This window comes from Corapipo altera, unplaced genomic scaffold (assembly GCF_003945725.1).
Source record: "Corapipo altera isolate COAL_440 unplaced genomic scaffold, ASM394572v1 50, whole genome shotgun sequence".
In the NCBI taxonomy this organism is placed as follows: domain Eukaryota; kingdom Metazoa; phylum Chordata; class Aves; order Passeriformes; family Pipridae; genus Corapipo; species Corapipo altera.
This window is the reverse complement of record NW_020884889.1, coordinates 2,748,714-2,772,979: the sequence shown is the minus strand read 5'-3', so window position 1 is coordinate 2,772,979 and position 24,266 is coordinate 2,748,714. Positions and strand designations below refer to the sequence as shown.

The window sequence follows — 24,266 nt, the reverse complement described above, 5'->3', positions numbered from 1 at the left end:
AATCCCCAGCAGACATTTTCCAATCTCAAAGACACTCTCTAATCTTTTTATTTTAAAAGTAGGTTGTTTTCATTTACGGCCAGGGATGCATTAATATTTCACGGAGTGTGAGATCATCTGTTTAAGCACATCCATGATTAGATCTGTACAATGTCCCATGCTGGCAAAACAAAACCACAAAATGAAACAGTAATACAGACATAATGAAAACAGCATTTTCATGACACAGCAAAATTGGATATTCCCAGGAGATCGCCCTGAGCTTTAAACACAACACAAGAAAGGATTTCACTGTCTGTGAAGGTGGAATAGGGATGTCTTCTGTTAGCACAGTGCAGTAATAGGACAAATTTAAATAAGAAAAGGAAGATTAGCATTAATTCTTCGAGCCAATCCTCTGTGTACACAGTGCTCAGAGGAACACGCTGTGTGGAGGAAGTCACTGCTGGCCAAAACTACTACTCTGTGCTAGAGTAAGAATGGAGCTAAAAATAAAATAGAGCAAAGAAAGCTCTCTCATTTAAGGTGACACACTGGAGAATCCTTCGTGTCCTGACTTATCTGCCAGCACTGGGACCTGCAGCCCCAGTGAGATCCCCCTGGCTTGCTGGGGTTCACTTCCCACCTCTGCCAGCCTTCCCTCAAGCCAGGTCACATCACCTTTTAGCTTTAATTCTTCAGAACAGCAATACCCTATTCCAAACTTCCTCATGTTTTCAGAGCGTAAACAAGCAATTCTATTTGATCCTTTAATTAGAGCTCTCACTGCCTTGTGCCCTCAGTTCACCAGATCTCTGCGTCAGTGGGGAAAGATTTTTTTTTAGATTAGAAAGAAAACAAACAAATGAACAAAAATTCACTCTCTTTTTGAATAGCACCCCAGTCCCTTCCAGAGTAATGGCCCTGTTCTAGGAGAAACCTTCCAACAGGACTGTCACCGAGCTGGAAGACCCTGGGCTCTGCAGGCTGTTGCTGTGCACAGGTTTGGAGAGTCCGGGACCCCTGTCCTGGAACAAAACCACAGCAAAGAAACCCCATCCCCAGAAATCTGGGAAATTGGAAAATCCTGCAGGATCTCCACTGTGTTCTGAGCTGACTGAGGCAGCAGGGAGAGGGCAAGCGGCCGTGTTTGGGCTGCAAACACCACTGAGTGCTTTGACCAAACCCAAAGCAATCGGCGCTGAAGTGCATCTCAAGTCCCCAATCTTCCTGCCAGAGCTCCGCTGGCACAGCTCCCCGTGAGCAAACGTCAGCCACCTGAGAATGGCCTTGTGACACCCAACAAGGAGCTGGCAAAACCAGTCTGTGCTGGGAGCACTCCCCGGGTACTCAATGCTGCATTGTAACCGCACGTAGACACGTAAACACCGCTCGGCCAGCGCCGGGTTTTGAGCCTTTAAAAAGCCTCTCAGAGCAAAAGCAAAGCCAAGCTATAAAACTGCACCGTACCCTCACCCACGAGAGGGGAGGGAAGGCTTGAGACATAAATATATAAAATCCATTTCTGTTACTTCACTGCTGTTTCCTTTCCAGCTGACTGCTGCGTCCCTGAATAGAAGCGCTGGCTGGAGCCAGGAACACTGGATATTCACTGGCACTGTGCCTCGAGGCCTAAGGGCAATGCTAAGGAGATACCACAAGCAGCGGAGTAATGCATGTGACATCAGCACAAACAAGGACATGTGATGTTTCTTTTAAGCCATTCCAGATTTAAAAACCCTACAGAGTTCCCATAAAAGGATTTTTTTTTTCTTTTTAACTCTGTGTGTCCGCAGACCTTGTTTACATTATCTTAAACAAAACAGAAACCTTTCCAGTAGACAAGAGGAGAATTTACAGGCTGTTAATAGAACCTGAGCAGATTTATAAAGTACGTTCCTGACTGGTGGCAAGTGAGCTCCAGGGAGCTGGAGGCACCGTCATGGGACAGGGGAATAGCCAGCATCCCTCTGTGCATCTTTTGCTCAAAGAACTGAGCAGAAAATAAATTCTGTTTTGCACTGAGACAATACAAAACAGAAAATGGAAAGTTCCTATAGATGCTGAATTCCATTTGTGCTTTGCATTAGGCTTGATTTGGTGGGGAAAAGCGAAAGGACCTCTCCTCCCTGCTGGTGGTGCCTGCTGACAGTCCCTCTGCAGAGCAGACCCCGGGTTCTACCCAGGAACAAAGGGAAATCAGCACTGCGTAAATAGTCTCCTCATCTACAATGCATGTGGGGGAAGCAATTCTGCTTCAAAAACAGAGTGGAATTCCAGCCTCCACAACTTTTAAAAGCCCCATGGGAACACGCCGTCTGAGAGCTTCAGCTGTACCCAAGCTCCAGCCACGCAGCCGTCACCTGATGAGCGGTGCCATAACAATGGGAGGACATAAAAACATCACTTGGTGCACAGGAAGAGGAGAAAAACAGCAAAGCTTCTCCTGGCACTGTCTTACTGAACCATCTGTCTCATTGCATGGTTCTGTCTGCAAAACCACGCCAGCTATGCCAAGAGGGTGTAGCACAAACACAACTGAGTCTTGTTTCACCCTGTGCAAGAGTAAAAAGACTCCAGAAATACCGTCCCCTTTGTGCTTTGCCCTTTTTCACAGGGATTTACCACCTCTGAACCACAGGACAACCACACCATAAAATCCCCCCTTTGCACAAGCATCTGACAAACCAAACTGCAGAACAGAACCTCTGCAGCTCCTGCTGGAAGCTCCTGATTCACTGCTGAAGGGGTCAGGAGAGCACAGGCACCGACAAGCACGACCAGGAGACATGGAGCATCCAAGCCTGCCTGCACTATGAGCATGTGGGGGGAACACGAGGTCTTGAGGAGAACTGCTCTGTGGTTGGAGGGTGCACAGCGCTCACAGCACCCACACAGTTCAAAACAGTGGATTTGGTGACAGCAAAACTCTCCTCTCTGTTCTCATCTACACTTCCCCACAGCAGTTACCTCCTCCACCTGTCCAGGAGGTTTCTCCATGTCAGCACACTCCCCTCTCCTTACAGACAGGTCCCCTGGTGTTCTGACCATAATTCCACTGGTGTTCTCACCATAATTTTAGTTGTTTCCAAGTCAAGCTAATTTAAAAAACAAAGTACCTCTGCCTTTGTAGCTACCACGTGAGACAAAGGAACACAGTTCCTGGCTCCCTCTCTCACCTGCTTCCAGACAACACCAAGCCCAAATAACTGATCTCCCTGCAGCAGGTGGGCTTTGCTTTCAGGACATCTTGAGAGTCAATATTAAAGTATCACAGACCAGTCTCCACCAGTAAGAATTTGTGCTTTCTAAAAGACACCTTCCACTGGCACAGACATGCCAAGAAACCTGTCTTTAAGCAGAATCTTTTGGTAACCTCCACAAAAAAGAAGATCCCTTATTTTACAAACGGTTTTATAAAGCAGTGGCCTGGAACATGGTGGGATGTCTGGCAAGATCCATATGGAATTTCAGGGCTCTTTGTTACAAGCACCTCTCTGCCCATTCCCTAATTTTCTTTTAGGTCCCTGGTAGCTGAGAGGGGACAGGACCTGTGCCTACAGCCCAGGTGTCTGACCCTGCCCACAGCCACACGTGTGAGGGGGACGACTGGCAGGAGTTGTCAGGTCACCGAGTGTGGCACAGCATTGTTAAAGCATCCTGGGATAACGGGGTGGAGGACAGGGAAAGGAGGGAAAACACAACAGTAACACAAAAGACATTCTTTGAATGCCAAATGCCTGTGCAGGGAACAAAGGTGAAGGTTATTCCTGGAGCTCCCAACTGTTATTCCTAAAACAGCCTATTTGAATTTCAGCAGATTTGGATGTCTGTCCTAAAACAAAGACAAAACAGGCTGAAAGAGAGCTAAAGCAAGTCACAATAAGGTCAATACATTCTATTTTTTTTTCATTTTGGACATTTTATACTCAACTGTGTCAAACAAACCCCACCACTAAAGCGAGCGCACCTTGGTTCTGAGTTTAGCCCCATTCCTTATTCTGAAGGAGTGAAGCAGCTCCATTCAAAGGCAGATTTTTTTTATTGTGCACCTCTGCACCATGAGGCTGAGTCCTACAGCCAAAACTAACCTCTGAACAGCTCCTTCCTCAGAATCAGCACAAAACAGGCCTTTGCTGTTGCACCCCAGTGCAAAGATCTGCCCTGCCAGACTTTAACCAAGTTCTCCCAGCTCACAAGCCAGGACCCTGAGAGTGGATTCATCCAGTAGCAACAGCCAGGAGCAGAGGAGATTTGCTGAGGAGGGGGAGGACAGAGAGCTGGGTGGGCTGCAGTAGGGAGAGCTTCAGCTTCTGTCAGTGCCTCCCCTCCCACCCCTGTGCTCATACCACACGTGCCCCAGTTAGTGAGGAATTTCTAAAGCTGAATCTCTCCCCGAGTTTGTTCTCACTGCAGAGGTGTTTGTCCCTGTGGACTCTGATCCTGTCACACACCCTGTTCGTTCTCCCCCCATTACACAGCTCCGACCATGTTAAACAATGCCCAGTCAATCGACTGCCAGGAATTCTCCCCAGCATCGTGAAAGGGAAGGAATGTGAAACCAAGGAATCACATGGCAGCTACACCTCCCCCTGCATATACCACCCACCCCCCTCAAACAACAAAACAACACTGCCTGTCATCTGAAACCGCAGCCAGGCTCCAGCCAAAAAAGCTATTTTCCTAAGAATCCCAAGCAGCTGAGGCCCTTAAGTGATTGTATCCCTTCTGTGGGCCTCCAACAAATTTCAATAACTGCAAGACGCAGTATTTCCTTCCCAAAAGTCAGTTTGGGAAGTATATCAAAGCAATAAAGTCTGAACAACTGAAACTGCTGTACACAAAGGCCAGCAGAAGTATTTCAGCAATGTAAAGCTAAAAACTGAAGCTGCTGCACTGCACACCCTCTGCTGCTGCGAGGCTTTGGGTCGATGCTGGGGCAGGGAGAGGTTTTTCTGTGAAAAAACACTTTCTGTGTTTTCAGGGAAGGAAACTGTTTGCAGGGGGGATTTGTTTATCTCCATGGGGTGAGTGCTGTGAGTGAAACAGCAGATCCAACGAGGCTTCCGACAGAGGAAGGATACACTGATTTATCTGTATGCTGAACTAAAAAGTTGAATTCCAGTGTTTATGCACATCTCAGCTTGTCCCAGGCTCTTTTCTCTCTTTATGCTCAACAGAATTACTTTAAGCAGAAGAGACAAGGTTTAGGTACAGAGTCTCCCACTGTAGCAAATATTGCTTATGAGCTTTATAAAGTCTAATTTTATTCAAGAACTCCAAGATTGTGCTTTGTTACCTTATCAGAGGAGAAGGATAGCCTAAAGTGAGATTCTGGCTTTCTGGAATGTCTGACTACTACAAAATACTGGATTGACAGAGACTGTTTGAGCAGCACCTCCAGTGACTCGCACTCCTTAACAGCCCCTCCTGTGGCAGATGGGGAAGAGCAGGCACCGAAGGGATCAGGAAGAATGAGCTGTGCAGGGAGGAGACAGTGGTGGCAGTGGCACTTACAGCATGTCAGGGCAGTTGTCTGGTTTCTCCAGCAGCCCCCCCTCCATCACGAAGCGAAGCACCTGCTCGTTGGTCATGCCCTGGTACGGCTGCTCTGCCAGCGTCGCGATCTCCCACAGCACCACCCCGAACGACCTGCAACAGAGAGCACAGCTTGAGGAGCCTGAGCCATCTCTACAAAACACAAGGGGGGGATTTCTTAACTGATGCTCAGCAGTAGGTGTCCATGGGTGTTTTCTTTTAACACAGAACTCCCACTGCTCAAAAAGCAACGCAGCCGTGCTGACAGTCACAGCACCGTGGACTTCAAACACCTCGGGTGGTGTCTCAGTGGTGAGAAGGGCTCCCAGTTCTGAATGACTCTTCAGAACAGCCTCTGTAAGCAAAGACTGGCACAATTCCATCCCCACTTTTCACACCACAGTCTGCAGCCCAGAGCTGGTCATGTTTATGATGGTTCAGTGGTCCAGCATTACTTGGCTACACCAGTTCTGCTCAGGTCCATCAGTAAAAAAGCCACCACCGGCTCAATGCACCGACCAGGAGCCTCCTGACTCAGAGGAGACTGAAGCTCTGAGCTTGTCTGGAGAATCAGCTCAGATCCCATCTCCCTTTAGAGTCCAGACTTTAGATGCACTGCCAGGTGGGAAGAAGGGAAGAACAGTGGAGATGGGAAAAGGAAAGGTACAGGTAAGGGGGAAAAAAATGTAAAAATTAAAAAATCCTATCCTATTCTATTCTGTTCTATCCTATCTCCATGGTTGCTGTAGAGCTCAGGTTGGACACACACCTGACCATTGAAGTCTGCAGTAAGATCTTTGTGTGGCTGGGGGCAGGGAATCAAACCTTCTAAGCAGTGGAGAAGTTGCAGAGACTTTAAATTAAGCTTGGCAAGCTTTCCCCCAAGCCACAGAGACAGCAAGAAAAAAATCTGTACACTTAATACACTAAACTCCAAATCTTCATGTAACACATCTCAGGTACTCCTGATAGTGGCTGAGAAGGCAGGAACACAGAACTGTAAGCTCTCGTTCCAGTGCAAGCTGCTTTTCATCACTTGAGTCACACAAATCCGCTTGAAAAGCTGCATTTTCCCTCACTGCTCCACAGGCTGAGAGAGCCAGACAGCAAACACACACCACCCCCTGGGCATCTCACCTGCCTCACCACCCACAGCCAGCAAACCAAACAGCCTCCACTGCCCAGGCACAAAAACACTGCTTGGGTAATGCCTTCCATTTATCCCTCTGCTTTGGTTTCTGCCACATTCTAAGTTAAAGGTGCAAAGTCAGGATCATACAGCAGCAACAAACCCAATTTTTGGAAAAGACACAGAAGAAACATGAACATTCTCCAGCCTCTTGTACCAAGACCCCAATTTGCTGTTTTAAGCAGCAGAACGTTAAAGCCTCCAGGAAAAACTCAGTTACCCCTTTTGCAACATGTATGTAACTATGTTCTTGAAACAGAGCTTCCAGCTCCTTCCAGATAACTCCAAAGGACAGCAGAAGTGAAAAAAAAGAAGTTTCTCTAATAATAGGAATTGATTACTGGCAAAAGAAGATAAGCAGAGTTTTGTAATTGGGTAGTTTGGACGCAAGTATTGACACTTTCTAAAAATATCTCCATTTAAAATTAGTTTATTGAGCAGACATGGCTCAAATTGTCTGCACTGCACAGAAGAGGCTCTACTTTTAGAGCTGCTGGGCAAAAGGAGGAAAATCTCGCTGCTGTCTGAGTTGTGTGGCTGAACTGCTGAGTCAAGCCGGGAGAAAAACACGTAGTTCCACCGGGGTGTTGTTACGAAAACAGGAGTCCGCTGTCATTAGCTGGTTATGGCTGAGTGGTTTTATCTTTCAGCTATGCCCAGGATCTAAACTGGTTTGCCAGAAGCCACAAACAGCCTTACAATTGTTTGCCTTTCAGGGGAGGGAGAGACAGAGGGTCAACGGAACGTTTTGGTGCCTTTGAAGCTACTTTGATCGCTGCAGGAATAATGAGGACAAGTCTTGCACACCTACTCATCTTATTATCCCAACTCATAAACTCAGGTTGCTCCTTCCAGGCAACTACCAGCTCTGAAAGAATGCAAGATGCTGAGGACTTATTTATAGAAATCCACCCTCACCCTGAAGAGTATTACATTAGTTTTAAAATGTCCTCCTTCCCTAACTACAACAAAAACAGTCCTGTCTAATTACCTCATTCTTCAGCCTGAAAAGCAATAAAAGAATGAACTGCTAAAGCTCCACCCTTCAAACCTCCAGACACTCTTGCAGTTTGCCATTTCACCTTACAGCTTATAAATCCTGGGCTCTGATCACTCTCACAGTTTGTCTTTTTGATATCTTGGCTTCCAGAACTGATCTCGAAGAACATGTCACAATATCCGACCAAAAAAACCCAGGAAAAACAATCTCAACCTTCTTTTTTTTTCTTCACAATTTAATGCAAATAAATGGCTCCCAGAACAGCCAAGCTCTATGGTTTACACGGAGCACTTAAAAATCTGAACCAATACAAGGATTCAGGTAATTTTTCCTGGCATGGAGACACCTTCAATGTATTATAGTGTCTGGTCTAAAAGTTACTGAGAAGTAACTTGGACTGATCCTTTTAGCCATAAGCAGATCAAGGAAATAGTAAGGATTTCATGACAGTGATAAGTCAAGCTCCTGCTACATTTGGAATATGGATTGAAATTCTCTGTAGCTGTGGATACACATTCTAAACAAACTGCAAATTTTGCACATTAAGTCAGTTGTTTTGTGCCTCCAGAAAGTGCATCTCTGTGAACCAAATTTTCAGAGCAAATCACTTCTAACAATTAAGATGTGAAACCATCCCAAAGAAGAACTGTCTGAAATACCCATGAGTGCTGTGGACCATCTCTCCATAAAACAATTTTTTTCCTTTCTATGCTTTCAAGTAAAAATCTGTCAGATTTTCCTGCTCCTTCCCTTAAGTATTCCAACCTTGTAACAAGTAAACTAACTTTCCAGGTCAGGATATTTCACTCAGACCGTCCCACTGATCAACTGCAATGCTGTTTGCACAACCCTGCTTTGGACTGAATGACAGACAAATACCAAGTCATGGAATCACAGGATTGTTTGGGTTGGAAGGGACCTTACAGATCATCTCATTCCAACTCCCTCTCACCTTCCTCTAGACCAGCTTGCTCCAAGCCCTGTCCAACCTGGCCTTGGACACTTCCAGGGATGGGGTAGCCACAGTTGCTCTGGGCAATGTCTGCCAGGGCCTCACCACGTTCATAGGATTGGATATTAGGATTTCTTCCTAACCCTACTCTTCTTCCTCGTCAGCATTGAAGGGAGCACTCACGTACTTCCTACAAGTACAGCACTAATTTACTTCTGACACTTGATTTGGTGTCACACCTGGGAGTTTTTTGTTTGGAATTTGAGTTGTGTTTACAGAATAACATCACTTAACAGTTCCAGGCTAAAGGAAAGCACATGTGGAACCAGCCTGCTCCGTCACCACAGGGACACCTGACCCGTATCCCCTTGGGATGCAAGGGCTGGACCCTAAAGTTCCTCTTGTGTGGTGAGAACAGGCAGCTCTGCCAGCTCCTCACTCCAGGCTCAGCCAGGTCGACATCTGGGGATTTTCTAGTGATCTAGTCCAAATTTCTGTCTGCTTTGTGAAGCCATTACAAGTCCCAAAGTTCTTTTACTGGGGGGACTGCCAAAAGCCTGCCTGCACTGCTCCATCAGATAAATGGTTGATACAGGGCTTCCCCTCGACTCTACGTGGTTGTTTTCATCTGTTTCCAAGTCTGAGGGTTACTGGATTCAAAAGTAAGTTACTGGTCATATGTAAAACAAAATTAAGCACCGTTCTGTTGCTTTGCTTTTTCACTTGAATTCCTCTTATGAGTATTTCACTCATAGCTGGTGCTCTGGACCACAGACCACTGACTCCGAATCCTCAAGCTGTTTAAAGAAAGTGCAGTTTACTACACAAAAATGCCTTTCCTCCTGACTTCTAGACATTTGGAGGCAATCAGCTGCCAATTCTGTAACAGATCAGCAGTAAAAACATCTTGTTAGGAAGGCAGAGAAATCATAAAAGACAGAGTAGAGGTTCTGCCAGTACAAGACCATCTTCTGCCAAGTCCTCCCTACCTATGTCCAAAAGCTGGGGGGTGTGTGGGGAGTTGTTCCAGAGGATTACTCCTCCTGAGTGTACTCCTCTATTAATACTGCACAGATACAGCAGGCAGGCAGTGTGCTTTGAAAGAAAACCCTATTTCTGCATCTTGCAGTACATAAAAATGAGCAAACAAAGCTCCAAATGGAGAGGGATATGCACGAGGGAGAGATCCCCAAAAAGCCTGCTGGTGTACACAACTCATCTGGGGGAAAGGGGAGTTGTTTACACAGAAGGTTTTGATGGAAAAGCAGGTCAGCACTAGGAACCTTTCAATATTCTTGGCAACTTTTAATGCTTTTCTTGAAAGAGGAGGGCAATTTAAAAAAATGACAACTTGCTCCTCCAGGTGAAGGTAATGTTTTTCACTGCACAACTGATTTTACAACTAACAGCAGGAAACAGGCCACCACCTCCAGTTTCAGAAATCCACTTAATTCTGCTCTCCCTGAGAGACAGAATTTAACCTCAAGAGTTCTTGATTTTGCAGTGGGAATATGACCATAAAGCAGAATGTTTCACGGTGGAAGAAGGGAGTTACCTTTGAATGGACAGGACACTGAGTTAAACCTACTAAAACAAGAGGAGGGGATAGAAAGAACAGGGGCTAAACCAGCTTTTCAGAGCCCCTTCTTTGTTACCAGACGTCGGAGTGCGTCGTGAAGACTCCGTCTTTCAGGGATTCCGGGGACATCCAGCGGACAGGCAGCAACCCCTTCCCTCCTTTCCGGTAATAATCTGTCTCGTAGATATCTCTTGTCATGCCAAAATCTGGAAGGTATAAATGTTTTGAGTTTGCATGAGAAAATTATGGACATTTCCCCTTCCTACCAGCCAGGGAATCATGCTCTGCTGTAAAGGATCTGCAGTCTGTTCTCACAACACTTGACTTTGCAGGCACTTCACCTGCTGCCTTAGGGCTGGTGACCTTCCCTTCCAACACCACCAACAGACATTTGTGCCACTGACTTCAGGGCTGACAAGTCTGAATGATTTAAATATAGCAACATGAAAAGTTCCAGGATTTATGCTCAAGCTTTGCAGTAAGATGACTCTTCCAGAGGTCACATAATTCACTAACTGTTCCCTAAATTCAATGATTTTCTTTTCAAGAGTGTAAAGAGCTCCTTTAGTACTTAAAACTATTGTCTTTAATTGAAGAACTTCACATGTTGAGGGACATCCTTCTCTTGTGTTTTTTTTCCCTCTCCCAAAGGTAATTCTCAGTTCCTGTAAAATATTCCATTTCAAGTGCTACTGAGGATTAGGCTATTAATTTGTGACTAACACAGACGAGTATTAAAGGCATATTTGGGTTATATGCATGTCCTTGGCTGTTAATACATAAGCATTTCCAAGACTTGGGTTCATCTGACTGTAACTCAGATTTATTCCAGCACATTTTTTCTGTACAATCAGCCTGGGGCTCTCAGAACTGCTGGGTCTTGGACTTGCCTATAAAACCAGTTACTGTGTTCTCAAACACTAACCAAAAGGTTAACAGATCAGGTACCATTAAATCTCTCACTAATATTAAATGCCACCTGCTGACACAGAGGGCAAAATCCACTTTATCAATACAGACCTGGAGTTGCCTCCTCCCTTTTTTTTTTTCCAGGAGAAGTGGGGTGAAAAGGGGACAGAATTCCCTCAGCTCTCACAGTTGTTATCACCAGCCTATGGATGAGTGACCGAGCCCAACGTTCCCTGTGTGCTGGGGACACTGGTACCCTCAGTGATTATGACTAAAGAGCCCATCTGTGCAGCTATTCCAGCACTCCCACACACCAGGGTGACTTTATCCTGGCTGAACGGAAAATTCTTTCAAAATGTAATGCAAATAAGAAACAGATACGCAGCGAGCACAGGCTGGTGTGGCACAAAGCTCTTCCTCTGAGAGCTGAACAGTCTGAGTTGGCGTGTTCCAGCCAAGATGCTCCCAAACTGTTTCTACATGAAGGGATTTTCAATACTGGTACACAAACAAGAGCAATGCACCACATTAAAATGCTTTTGGGGTAGCCACGGACATGTTAAAGGGAAGAAATGCACCATCTTCAGTTCAGAGAATTGTAAAACAAGTTGGTGGGGGGAGGAGGAGAAAACTGGAATGACTTCCTCTGAACCTGCAGAAAATGCAAAAAATCCCCCAAAGATCTTATTTCCTAATTAACTGACTCAAAATGAAATCATTTTTTCTTTCTCCCAAATGACAGGATTACTTACACAAATTATCAAAATAGCTGAGTTAAGCTCAGAGAAAAAAAAATTAGTTTCCTTCAGCAGAAGGCTGTTGCTATACACATTATTTTAATATGCACAACTCAAAAACAGCCAACAGCTTAAAATCACCCTCTCTGGAGAGAAGACTGAAGAAACTCATCTGACACTATTTTGGAAGGATGGTGAAGGGAAAAAAAAAAAAGGTGGTGATCCAACAGCAGAGCAGAAGAAAAGCCATTCAGCTGTCTGGGAAGCAGAACTCCAGCTCAGACTGGAAAGCACCCAGCTGCAGTCAAGTCTTACATTCCACTTCCAATTCAGATATGATTTAAAATAATCCTAAAGTTCTCGTTCTTGAATCAATACACAGGAGGTGGAATTATTTTTGTGCATTAAGAGAGGGGCGAATGACACACCCGTGGTGACCACGCCATCCACCCAGATGTCTGCAGCCTCTGCACCTCCAACCACTGCCTCCCCAGCTCTTTGCAAACACATGTGCTATACTGTTGCCTCACTGGAACAACAGCAAGTCGAGTTCACTGCTCACAGGTCTTAAATCACAGCAAGCCTTCGTAAGGAACATATTTCATTCTGCGGAAATTTCAACTAGAGCTCAGTTCTAAAAAGTCTTCCCAACGATTTTCAAAAAATAAAACGCCTTCGAAGATGCTGATTTTTGAGGATGACTCTGTGATTTGTGTAAGAGCCAGGAGAGCCCACCTCCAATTTTCACTGTGAAGTCTTCTGCCACCATGCAGTTCCTGGCAGCCAGGTCTCTGTGCACGAACTTGTTGGCGTTGAGATAGGCCATCCCGTCCGCGATCTCCCCTGCCATCTGGATCATCTTCTTCAGGGTCGGAGGGGCCTGCCCGGGATTGTTCTGAGCAAGATGAACAAGATAAACCAGGTAACAGACCATATTCATTCTCTTGTGCACATTCTGTCCTTTAATTTATCCGTATCAGAATTTCTAGATCAAGGGCAAAAGCTGCTGAGCTCATTTTCTACGTGGTCTGCTGTGATTTCAGCAGCCTGTGTGTCATCTTTATCCTTTAGACCCTGTATCAGACGTGCCAATTTTAGCCCTTAGACTGGTGGTCTGTGTGTGAGAGTTTGCATATTAGCTAAGCTAACAGATATTTACTTTCCAGCACTGGCAACAGGTAGGATACACAACATGCATCGACTATCCTGACACATATTAAAGAAGCCAGCTTCTTTAACATCTTGATGAGAAATAAGATCAGACAGGAGATTTAATGCAAATCTGGAAAACAGGACTTAGTGACACAAGAAGGGATATATTCCATGTGGTGCACTGGGCTACCTGCAACAGCTGCCTCATGAAAAAGGTGTTGCAGATCACAGAGCAGCTCCTGTTTTGTTCTTGCAGTTTAAGGAGAAGGGCAGGAAAGGCTAATTGCCTGCTGCTTCCAACGTGATGCTGTCTTGTTCAAGATGATTCAAACTGAAGAAAAATAAACAACCAGCAGCTCTTGACTCACCTCTGTATCTGGCCTCAACGATCTCAGGTAACTTTTGAGGTCCCCACGTGTCATCAGCTCCATGATAACCAGCGTGGGCTGGCCCTGAGAAACAACACCAAGCAGCCGAACCTGGTCGAGGAAAAACAACCCTTCAGTGACAAGCACAGCTACCTGAACTGCAGTGATCATTCAGCCACGTGGACATGAAGCTCCAAACACCTGTGAACCTGAGGGAAAGGTCTGAATGTAGATTTGGTTCCACTCCCTGACTCCTGTTTCACAATAATATTATGGAGCTGTGCAGAGTTGAAGCCGAAATCCCAAGTTCCCACTTGAGTCAGTGCAGACGTGCCCTGAACACCCTGGTGTCAATAAACACATGAGCCACTGTCACACCTCCATGACTTACCACATGGTGACAGTTGAACTCCTTCATCACCGAGGCCTCGTTGAGGAACTCGATCCTCTCCCTCATGCTGGCAGACTCATTGACAGTCTTGATGGCCACCCTGGTCTCCGGCTCATCCTTCACCACTCCCTTGGCTATTCCCTCGTACACCATTCCAAAGGAGCCCTGCCCCAGCTCCCGACACATGGTGATCTTCTCACGGGGCACCTCCCACTCATCTGGAACATACACTGAGGGGAGAAAGAACAGGTCATGAGGTCCCACTTCTGCACGAAGTGTGAGCACTCACTGCTCTACAACAGCAACTGCCCAAAGAGTCTGACTGTAAGAACACCAGACAGAACGCTGAGACCTTGCCCCCTGTGTGCAAACAGTCCATGGTCTTTCCCATACAGAGACAGGTAGAGGACTGTATAAAAATAAATCTTAAAGAAATGTGGAGATGGACTTGAAGCAGCCTCACTGTGGTACTGACATATCAGGGTAGAAATAAAGAACCTCAAAGCACAATGAGAGGATGAGAAGAGGCTCAAATCAATGCTAAAGGCTTGAGCTTTTCTTGGGATCCTTGCTTTTCCAGACAGCATCAAACACACTTGATCATCTGTATCAGTTTAGTGTCTGCTGTATTATCTATTAACAGACTGACTTCATGACTAGAGGGAGGTAGGCTCTGATCCAGCAGCTCTTTGCATGGCACTGTTCTGATCCCTTGCACACTCACTGTTGCACCAGCAAAGGCAGAACTTGCTGCTGCTGCAGGACTTTGATCTGAGGCAGAGCAGAGCTCTCAGAAGGTGACTGCCAGGAGGCAGGACTGCCTCAGGCAAGAACACATCCAAGCACTCACTGATGCTGCTGCCTATCAGTCACCAAAGGAGGGGACAGTTGTGTCACATGCTCTGCGTGGGTGAAATAACAGGATGAAAATAGAGGATTATAGCATGAACACTGACAGACCTTTAACCCTAATGGTGTTGCTATAAAAAATAACAGTAAAATATTCTGCTGCCACTCTGGGTAAAAACCCATTAGTCTCCTGGGGGCTTTTGGAAATGCTATTCCAGCAAAAAGTCTACAACAGCAGCACCAAACTAAACTATAAACAGAAGAACTGAGGCCTCAAGGAAATTTGTCTGATGTTCTGATTTCCTCAAGCCATGGGTTTGTTCCAATAAGGAAAAATAGAGCTTAAAAGGGCAAACATGAAAGACCACAAATTCATGAATTCTTCCTTCATTCCAGTGAAAGCAACACTGGAAGAGTAGATGATAATCTGAAAGTGAAATGAATGAATCCAAATTTGCCTCAGCTGAACAAAACTACAGGAAAACAACTCAAAAACTCCCCACTTTCAATAGACAAGTGACCTTTACGTATTATCAATTGTGGATTCCGTGGCTGTGCTAAGAAAACAAACAGAGAAAGTGGTTTTACAACATGCCTTTTAGAGTTTCATACCTTCCAGAGTCAGACACCAACAAAACACATGACAGCAAAAGCATCACAAGTGTAAGGTCACACTCACCGTCTGAGGCACTGAAGTACTCGGGGTTCACAGAGGCATAAAGTACTCCATTGCCCAGTCTGTCACTGTTCCTGTTAAAACATTGGTTTTTTCCTTTTTAATCTTTAAATCTAAGTAGATTTCAGGCCATCTCTTCTACAAGCTGTTTGCTCAACCACAGAATATTATTTAATGTGTGTGGAGTTTTTCACACAAAGGGGACGTGCTGAGTCCTTATCTACCTCACAGAACCAATGGACAAACAGCCTAGAATAGCTTTCCCAGGAAACCTGGAGTCTTCTCTACAGAAAATCAGCACCAGAAAAATGTAAACACAAGGTACTTTTAGCTGCTGGGTAAACTTCCTTTAAGAAAGGCAGCTGTATGGTGATAAACCAGGAGACCCATGGCTGAGAATAGACTTTAACATCATCCAATCTGCTGTGGGAGAGAAGTGATCTAGAAAAGGACAAGACTCTTTTTAATGGGGGATTCCATTCAACTATTTCCTAAGGGTTTCTATCATTTTATTTTAAAACCACACACACAATTCTCACCCCCTTTTCAATTTTACTGGGGTGATTCTCAGAATAGGACACATAATAAATGCTCTTATGAGTACTCTCGCAGGAGACAGGTTGTAGAAATAAAATTATCCATCAGATCTTAGGAAATCAAAGGCAAAATATTCTTGTGGTAGAAGAACAATTTAAAGAAGGGTTAAGTTATCAGGCATTTCACCCAGGAGAGCCCAAGGTGTTGTATTCACCAGATACAAAGTCCTTTCTGGAGCCCTTGAGCAGAACTGGTACCACTCTCTGCAGGGCTACCAATGAATTAGAGCTGAAAATCATGGGATACTCAATGAGCATCACTTATCTGAGTGTAACAAAAACCCTCCAAACCTGGAAAGTTGCAAGTCTGAATATCTGCACTGACTTGTATGAAATTCTCGTTATGTATGTCAATGAGATAAAAAAATAAATCACTAGTTACAAAAAACAAAACAGAGGAAAATAAATCAACAGAAAGTCCCCAAGACCGGTCTTGGCCAGGATATAATTTTTTAAGTGGGTGTAAAGACTTCAAAAAACCCTCTAGAATTAAATCAAATTAACCTAAATAGAAATAAGGTTTCATGATTTATACTGAGCCATATTTCAGTCACATCTTCTGATTATACCGGTCCAGTGTGTGCCATCATTGACCTGTATGTTCCTCACAAGCCTTCCTCTTCCCTCTCTAATATGATACTGGAATAAAAAGCCTCTTCATATCTCCAGAAGCAGCAGCCAGAGGCTGGTAACTCTAAACCACCTCCTTTTACGCACCAACGAGACAGAATCTACTTCAGCTTCTCAACTCCTCTGAATGTCATTTCTCTTTTTAATTTTTAACCTGCTCCACGGGCACAGATTTGAAAATAAACAATTCCCCTCCTGCAGGTTTAAGCAGCAGCATATACAACTCACCTCTTTTTGTTAAAGACATACAGCATTATCAGCAATCCCCCAATGATGAGCAGCAGAGCAAGAGGGAGCACAATTACCAAGTGCAGGAAGTTTCCATAGTTTGCTGCTGCAACCAACAAGAAAACAATTGTATCAGGGTTTCTATAAAACCTCTACTAAACAAAGAAACATTCAAAACCCACTCAGTGTATTTCCATACAGGGAAGAAATCAAAGTTCTCATTTTCTTGTCTGATGTGGAAAAATGTACTCGGAAACCCTCCCTGACTGCAGATGAGTTCAACAAGAAAGCAGACACTGAGAGGCATTAATTTTGTACAGAACAGTGTCTGTCTGGGCTTTGTTTTCACAAGTTGTGCTTAAGGACTTACATTCCTCAGTGAACAATATCCAATTGTTCACTTGCACATTCACCTTTTTTCCACCTTTTGTTCACCTGGCAATTGCTTATACATCTATTCAGAATATAGAGGCACTGCTCTTTACTTCAAATCGTTCAAAGTGCAGCACTCAGAAAACCAAAAAGGAACAAGACATGGAGTTCCAGTGTTGTGGGGATATATCTGCTCTACAACTAAATATTCAGTTCTTGAGGGTCACTGTGGTGGTGTTCTTCCAAAATATAAATCACTCCCACTGTCAGGACCAGCATCACCCTTTTATCAGGATCTTTACCAAAAGTCACTCAGAACAGGTCAACCTGCCAGCCAAAAATCTAAACAAACTATTTGTTTCTCATATTATTTTGCAATTTAAAGCAGGTGTGCCTTGTTGCCACACGTTTTGGACACTCCAGCTCCACGTTGTTATGGCTAACATCACATTCCCAGCATAGCTGTACGTCCCAGGAAGGCACAGCAGTGTGTTCTCCACACCCACCACCTGCTGCACCTCTCACAGACACACAATGCAAGGGAAGGACACACCTCACACACCCCTCCTGGTTGTCAACACCTGCCATAAAAATGGAACAGAGAAGAGTTCCCAAGGAACCACCAGCAAGTAAGAGGAGTATTCAGAGTACAGGCAACAGGCTCAGACACCCACTTACACACTTAAACATCAGGCATTATTAAAAGACACCGGTTCTCCAATTTGGCACAGACAACAAACACTTGTCTTACATTTGGGCTGCACATAGAAAGAGACTGGCTCAGTCCAGGACCCGTTTCCAGCTAAGGAAGTGGCCTGAACTCTGGCAGAATAGTTCCCAGGGTTCAGGTGAGTTAGTTTAGCTCCTCCAAGCTTCTTGTATTCCTGTCTGGAAACACATTCCCGCTTCTCCTAAAACAAAAAAGCAATTTACACGTTAGTATCTTCACATTGTTCATTACTGAAAAGCAATGTAGCTGCAGGGTAAGCTAATTTTTATAACTAAGAGTCCCACCTGATCAGTTTTACTTCAAAGATATGTGGAATTTAACAACTCAAAATAAGGGGAAAAAGGGAATGACATGCTGAGGGTGCTGGGTGTTTGAAATCACAGTTTCTTTTGTGGGTTGCAGCACTGCACAGAAGCACATTTAAAAAGATCCTTTTTGGTGTGTAAGTTATGAGCAGGGATGTCAAATCCTCACCTCTCCCTGCTGCCCATATTTGATTTCATACATCAGGATCAGCCCATTTGGACTTGCAGGCTCTGACCACTTCAGGTAGACGGTATTTTCCTCTTTTGCTTCCCATGATACCGTTCCTGGAATGTTATCTGCTCCCTCTGTAAAATATTTACAGGTGATGTGAGAAGAACATCTACTACTGGAAGAGGAACTTGTGCAGGAGTGGAGGAGAATGGAAGGGTCACACTGTTCTTTGGGTGCAGAAGCTCTGCAGAGCTACTGAAACCCAGGGAACCAACTGCATTGGCCAGGGCCCTGCTGGAGATCAGCAGAGTCTCAGCTACTGGTTCCCAGAAAACCAGTGCAGTGGATGCAGCTCCACCAGGTATGGGCTCTGTGTGCCAAAAAAACCTGTTTATCAGCACCTGATTCTTCCTTCCCAACTTTCCACTACACCAAAACAGTGCAAGGAGCTGTTCCCACCAAATGGCTGTAACAACAACCAGGTTGCCAACAGCTGTGAACACACAACTGCCCCACTGACAGCCCTCTCCTAAAACAGTCAGAGGGAATCTGTCCCCGTTTAAAATAATCTCATCAGCAATTCAGGAAGTGCTTCATCCTTATTTAGTTCCTAATAATTTTATGTGGTTTATTGAAAACTTAACAGGAATGTGAACCCCATTTCAGTCAAAGAAGACCACTCCTTCAAAAATACAGTTGTTATGTTTAGAAGAAAACAGAATTGTTTAGCCTTTAATTATCAGAGCCATGTGTTAAAAAATCTGGGAACACTTATTTCCTTTTCCCTGATCTCACAGATTTCCTTATTTCCTTGAAATAAGCAATACTTTTTGCTTTTTTTACTGACACAGCTGGATCTAGATTATGATAGCCTTTCCTTCCAGAAACAAAACAAAATTGCTACCATTCTGCATCCAATATCCCCAGACATCTGCTGGAGTCAGAAGCTCATTGCTGGATGCGTATGAGCTTACACTAAAATCATCTCTATTCTTCTCAGAAGAAGTACAATCTGTAAGAGCCCCAAACATGAGCACAGCATTCAATGCTTCCTATTTGAAGTACTCTAGGGGCCAGGGATTGGGCACAAAGAAACACAGTATTCCTCCTGTTCCCAGGCTGGACAAATGCATGGTCATTCTGTGACAGAAGAAACATTTGGCAAACATTCCCACCAGCAAAACTCCAACATCTGCAAACAGTTCCAAGTGAGCACAGCAAAACCAAACATTAGCAGAGCAACACTGCCCTGTCTCTATTGAGCACACAGGGAACTGAGGGATAAAACCTTCCAGCCCACCATGTCTGTGGGTCTCACCTCTATTGCTAGGAAACAGATTCTCTCCTAATTATGCTGGTAATGAACTTCTGCCTTTCCCCAGCTCACAGCAGACTCAAACACATCACTCAGCACACACCAGAGACGGGTCAAGGACTTTAAAATCTACACAGTTCCAGTTCATTGTCTTGCACAGAACTGTTATGACGCCCCAACGTATTTCTAACTGGGTTTGGAGAGCTTGTCCTCCCCAGCACACAAGCCAAAGCTGCACCCTGTGAGGGCCCTTGGGAGAGCCCCTGGGAGAGCGTACCTGAGGGCATGGTTCTGGCAAAGACGAAGTTGGAAGCGCTGCAGCCGAGCGTGTCGGCCTCGTGGTTGCAGCTGTGAATGTCGATGCGGTAAAGGGTAAAAGGCTGGAGGTGGGAGATCACGGTTCTCTCCTTGCCATCCACCTTGGTCTCGAAGAAGGGGTACTCCACCTCGCTCTCCTCAGCGTCAGAGGCATTGGTGAAGTGATCTGTCCCCGTCACGTTCCTGTTCCGAGCGGCCAGAGTGGCGTTTGCGATCCGGAACACATCCCTCCGCTTCCGATCGGGCCTGTGGGGCAGACACGGGTATGGAAAAGGTCTCTTTAGAAAAAACCCACTTTTCCTCCAGCCTCAGGAAAACTGTGCAAAACACCCCAGAGAAAGAGGCAACTGCTATTAAAAAAGCTAAATAAAGGAAACTGCAAAACAAGAGGAAAACTGCCTCAATCTGAACCTGCCACATGTCAGCACAGCCCATTTCTCTCTCTTTTGGTCAGGGACCAGCCACAACTCTGAAGCTCACACTGTGCCCCAAGATAAATGTGCAAACTTCTGACCTCACACCAAAGAGCAAAAAATGGCTTCCCTCTTACTCAATAAACATCCCCGATTTGTGTTTCATGACAGTAATGTTGACGCTTAAAATAAAAATCAGATGTTTAAGGTTGGAAACATTAGGGGGGAAAAAAACTGTTTTGAAGTTTGCTGGACTAGCCAAGGAAGTTAAGCCTACTGAGAGTTAGCTTTGCAGTTGTGATGAAATTACAGACCTTAGAATGGATTGCACTGACAAAAGAAACCTTGGAAGGCAGCTGAAGACCATGACTGTTCACCAGCACTCAGTTATCTGTGCATCTTTACTTCTTTCACCCAAACTAAAGCTCTGCAAAGGAACAACCTTCCTGTGTGAGCAAACACAGCACTAATATTGGGGACAGCCAAAAGTTCAATGAGCAGCTTTGCCTTACGGGCATCTGGGTGAAATTTAAGCAGTTAAAAACTTGAGGATTTACAGCAACGCTGCTGCTTTCTCAAGCCTCAGAAAGTGCTGTGGTGGACAGGCCTGAGTAACAGCAAAAGCACTAAGGTTCTCTTAGAGCCATTTTGGATGTTGGTGTCAGGTCACCAACACCCAGTGCCACATGGTCTTGTCTCAGATGCAAGGCTGTTCTGCACAGGGGCACCAGCCACACAGGGCACACTGGCTGTACTGCTCCTGCTCCCCCACCCCAGGAATGCCCACACCTGGGAAGCAACGCCCCAAAGGGAGCTAAAGGAGAATGTAAGAAAGGTCACACTACAAAACCAGTCTGGGCTTGAATCCTACCCCTCCTAAAATCACTCCACCAAGTGCCCATGTGGCACCTGGCCAGGGCAGGAGGGATCAAGGACATGAGGTCTGACATCTCTACCAGAGAGTTACAAACCAGGCAAAGGAGGCCTCCCCCAAACACACAACAGGAGGAAAGATGACTCAACAGGAGAAGTTAATTCACTGTCAAACACATCGTCTTAGCACATGCAGCCACAAGGCAGCTGCTCCCAGAGCCAAAAACAAGCTCACTTGGTTTTGAAACCTTCTGGCAGAGGTTGGATTAATTTTTAATTTTTTTTTAGGAATTCATTACAGATTTTTCCAAAATCCTTTTAGTACATCTTCAGTAGTTGTTTTGACACTCTCAGCCACCATGTAAACCAGAAATAAACGAAGGCAAGGAAAGAACTTCCTAAGTTAACAAGAAATTGTTTTAAGCGATGTACAAGTCAATGCCTTGTCAGTTAAGGGAATTTCACAGGAGATATAAGCATTTGTGCCTCCTCTCCACTGGTATTTATGGAAGTTACTAAAGTTGTTCACCCTGCTTAGAATGAATATTCATTTAGTGCTTTAACTCAGTGGACAGAACAAACTTTTAATCTGCTAAAATTTGGGTGCCTAACTCTGAAGTGATGAACATTTGCAGAGGTTCTGTGATAAAAGGAGTGAAAATAAAAAGTTCATTTTCAATCAGCCACCAAGGCATATGCCAATGCAAGAACCCAAAAGGCCTGACTTTATCTCTGCTTTTATGGGATGCACGAAGTTTCAACTCTCTGGTGGTATCTGGGAGTAGGGGGGAAGTACAGTCCCCCCTTGCCTTTGGGGAAAAAGATAAAGGGACACAAAACTTGTTGGTGAAAACTGCAGTGGAAGCAGGAAGAGAAAAAGAGCTGCAGGATAACCACAAGGCAAACAGGATTGAAACATCAAGAGATTTGACAGCACTGCTTTTCGGTCCAGCAGCTTCCTGCTTTCATGAAAGGCAGAGATAAAGGCAAAAAACAAGCATCCAAGGAAGTAAGTCTGAGATAAAACCATGAAAAATCATCTATTCTGTTTAAGGAGAGGAAGGAAGAGAAATGCAGGAGAAAAATTAAAAATAACACTATAAAAAATTAAATCAAATTAAAAAAAGAAGGAAAAAAGTTAACATTTAACAGAAAAGCTCACTGTTCTTTGTGGCAATTTTAATGTTACTCCTCAGACTACACACAGAGCCTCCTCCTGCTCATTAGAGAAACAAAAAACTTGTAGAATAACTCCTCCTCCCCGGTTGTGAGTGTCTCTTCAAGGCTAAGCAGAGCCCCAGTGTTTGAAAGCCACCATAGCAGTAACACCCATGGGGTCATCCAGAATTGCACAAGAGATTAGATCAACAGGCTTCTTAAACAATCCTAAAACCACCCAGTCAAATACTTTCACACTGTATTCAGTGCTGCAACTCTTTCATAATATCCTGGAGACAGGTAGGACACTGGAAACAAATACTGCTATTGAGGCTTGCATTAACACATTAATTAACTCTCCCTTGGAAAACAGAGGAAAAAAAAATGACATCAACAAGTAACAAACTGCTTAGGTTTGTCCCATGGAGGCATCTCACTAGCTCATAATCTTTAATTCCCTGACATACAGGCTCTTAAAAGTTGCTTGGCTATGCAGCTATTGCTGAGTGTTGTACCTTATCTGTCCCTGCTGTTACAAAACATCCTCGTGACAGTAAGTTAAGGAAAAAGGACAAACTTTCAGGAAACTTTGGGAACTGGTCAGTCTATTTGTTACTGTCTGAGCTCAAGGTTCTATGAGTTTACTTGGGGGGATGAAGGCAGGAATGCAAGAAAATATGAGAGAAGATAACACATTTTAAATAACAAAGCTTTGGGGAAATCAAAAGAACTCCTTTGCAACAGACTTTCAAGTAGTTTAGACCTGACATGTGCCTTTCAAAACTCCTTGCTGGGCTGTTTCATAGAGTCTGAAATCAGATCTCAACATTTCACATTGCTCAGGAGTTACATCATGGCCAGACACGGTGCCTAAAACTTCCCTGGACCTGATCTTTGCTGCTGGTTCTCATCATCACTAGGGAAACCCTGCACAAGGTCAGCCCCAAATGCTAAATGTGACCCAGACAGAACTCAGGTAAGATACTTCACACTTCTGAAGACAGGCAGTATTTAGTTCCTCATTTTTTGGGAAAAACTAAGAAGCTCTGCAAATATCAGTCCCGACCCCAACAAGTCAATCCAACACATCCTTGAATTGAGGACCAAAAAAATCACAGTGGAGAGTGATATAAACCAGCATTAATGAGCAGAAATGCCACACTTTGGAGTTCTCAAAAACAGGACTTGACCAGAAACTTCCCCTGCCAGGAGAGAGAACGAGGCAACGTGCACAACTGAGATCTGACTGCGTATAAACTGTAATTTAACAGCTATACAGTGTGTGCCTGGCTCCAGCATCCAATTACCTAAAGCAGAACAGCTTACCTGAAGGATAAATTGGAAACTCAAGGATCAAAATCACCAATTAATTCAGTAGTATCTACTCTATGCTGCAGCATAAAATCGTTACTATTCCACTTAACACGTAAGCAGGTGTTTATTGTGGCAGGGTGGAAATATTTAATACTTCTCTGCAGCACAAACCCAGGAAACCAACAGGCCCTTTGTATCTAGTGCAGTGAGAAAGACAGACCATTCTCAATTCTGTGAGGTGACTGTGCCCTGAATTTCAAAGGCAAATAAATCTTCAGATTAGGAACACAAGCACTTAAATGACTATTTAGAGAAAGATCAAATCTGAACCCCTTTGTCTACCACATGTTGCTCATCTCTGAAATCCTTATAGACAAAGAGCTCCTTAAGTGACTCTTGAGCCTGAAAAGAACCCCTCACTGAAATCCTTGATCAATACAGGTAAGAACCCTTACTATGGGCTGGAATTGAAAGAAAGAAATGAAAGCTAGTAAACAAGAGAAACTGCAGAGGAAGGCTGCAG

At 44.6% G+C, this 24,266-nt stretch overlaps 1 protein-coding gene across 6 annotated transcripts in view; it reads right to left on the bottom strand.

Annotated features, from left to right (window-relative positions):
- Nucleotides 1-24,266, bottom strand: part of IGF1R (insulin like growth factor 1 receptor) — a 174,677-nt gene that overhangs the window by 8,012 nt on the left and 142,399 nt on the right. For 3 of the 6 annotated variants that reach the window (XM_027644377.1, XM_027644381.1, XM_027644382.1), the window contains 10 exons: nt 19,945-20,231; nt 18,350-18,486; nt 17,897-18,056; nt 16,774-16,879; nt 15,323-15,393; nt 13,795-14,024; nt 13,404-13,514; nt 12,619-12,778; nt 10,314-10,443; nt 5,497-5,631 (listed from right to left, as the gene is read on the bottom strand). In XM_027644377.1, coding sequence (XP_027500178.1) covers nt 5,497-5,631; nt 10,314-10,443; nt 12,619-12,778; nt 13,404-13,514; nt 13,795-14,024; nt 15,323-15,393; nt 16,774-16,879; nt 17,897-18,056; nt 18,350-18,486; nt 19,945-20,231 — 1,527 coding nt within the window. Of the gene's footprint in view, nt 1-5,496; nt 5,632-10,309; nt 10,444-12,618; nt 12,779-13,403; nt 13,515-13,794; nt 14,025-15,322; nt 15,394-16,773; nt 16,880-17,896; nt 18,057-18,349; nt 18,487-19,944; nt 20,232-24,266 lie in introns of those variants that run through there. The other 3 variants (XM_027644378.1, XM_027644379.1, XM_027644380.1) reach the window with 2 other exon arrangements.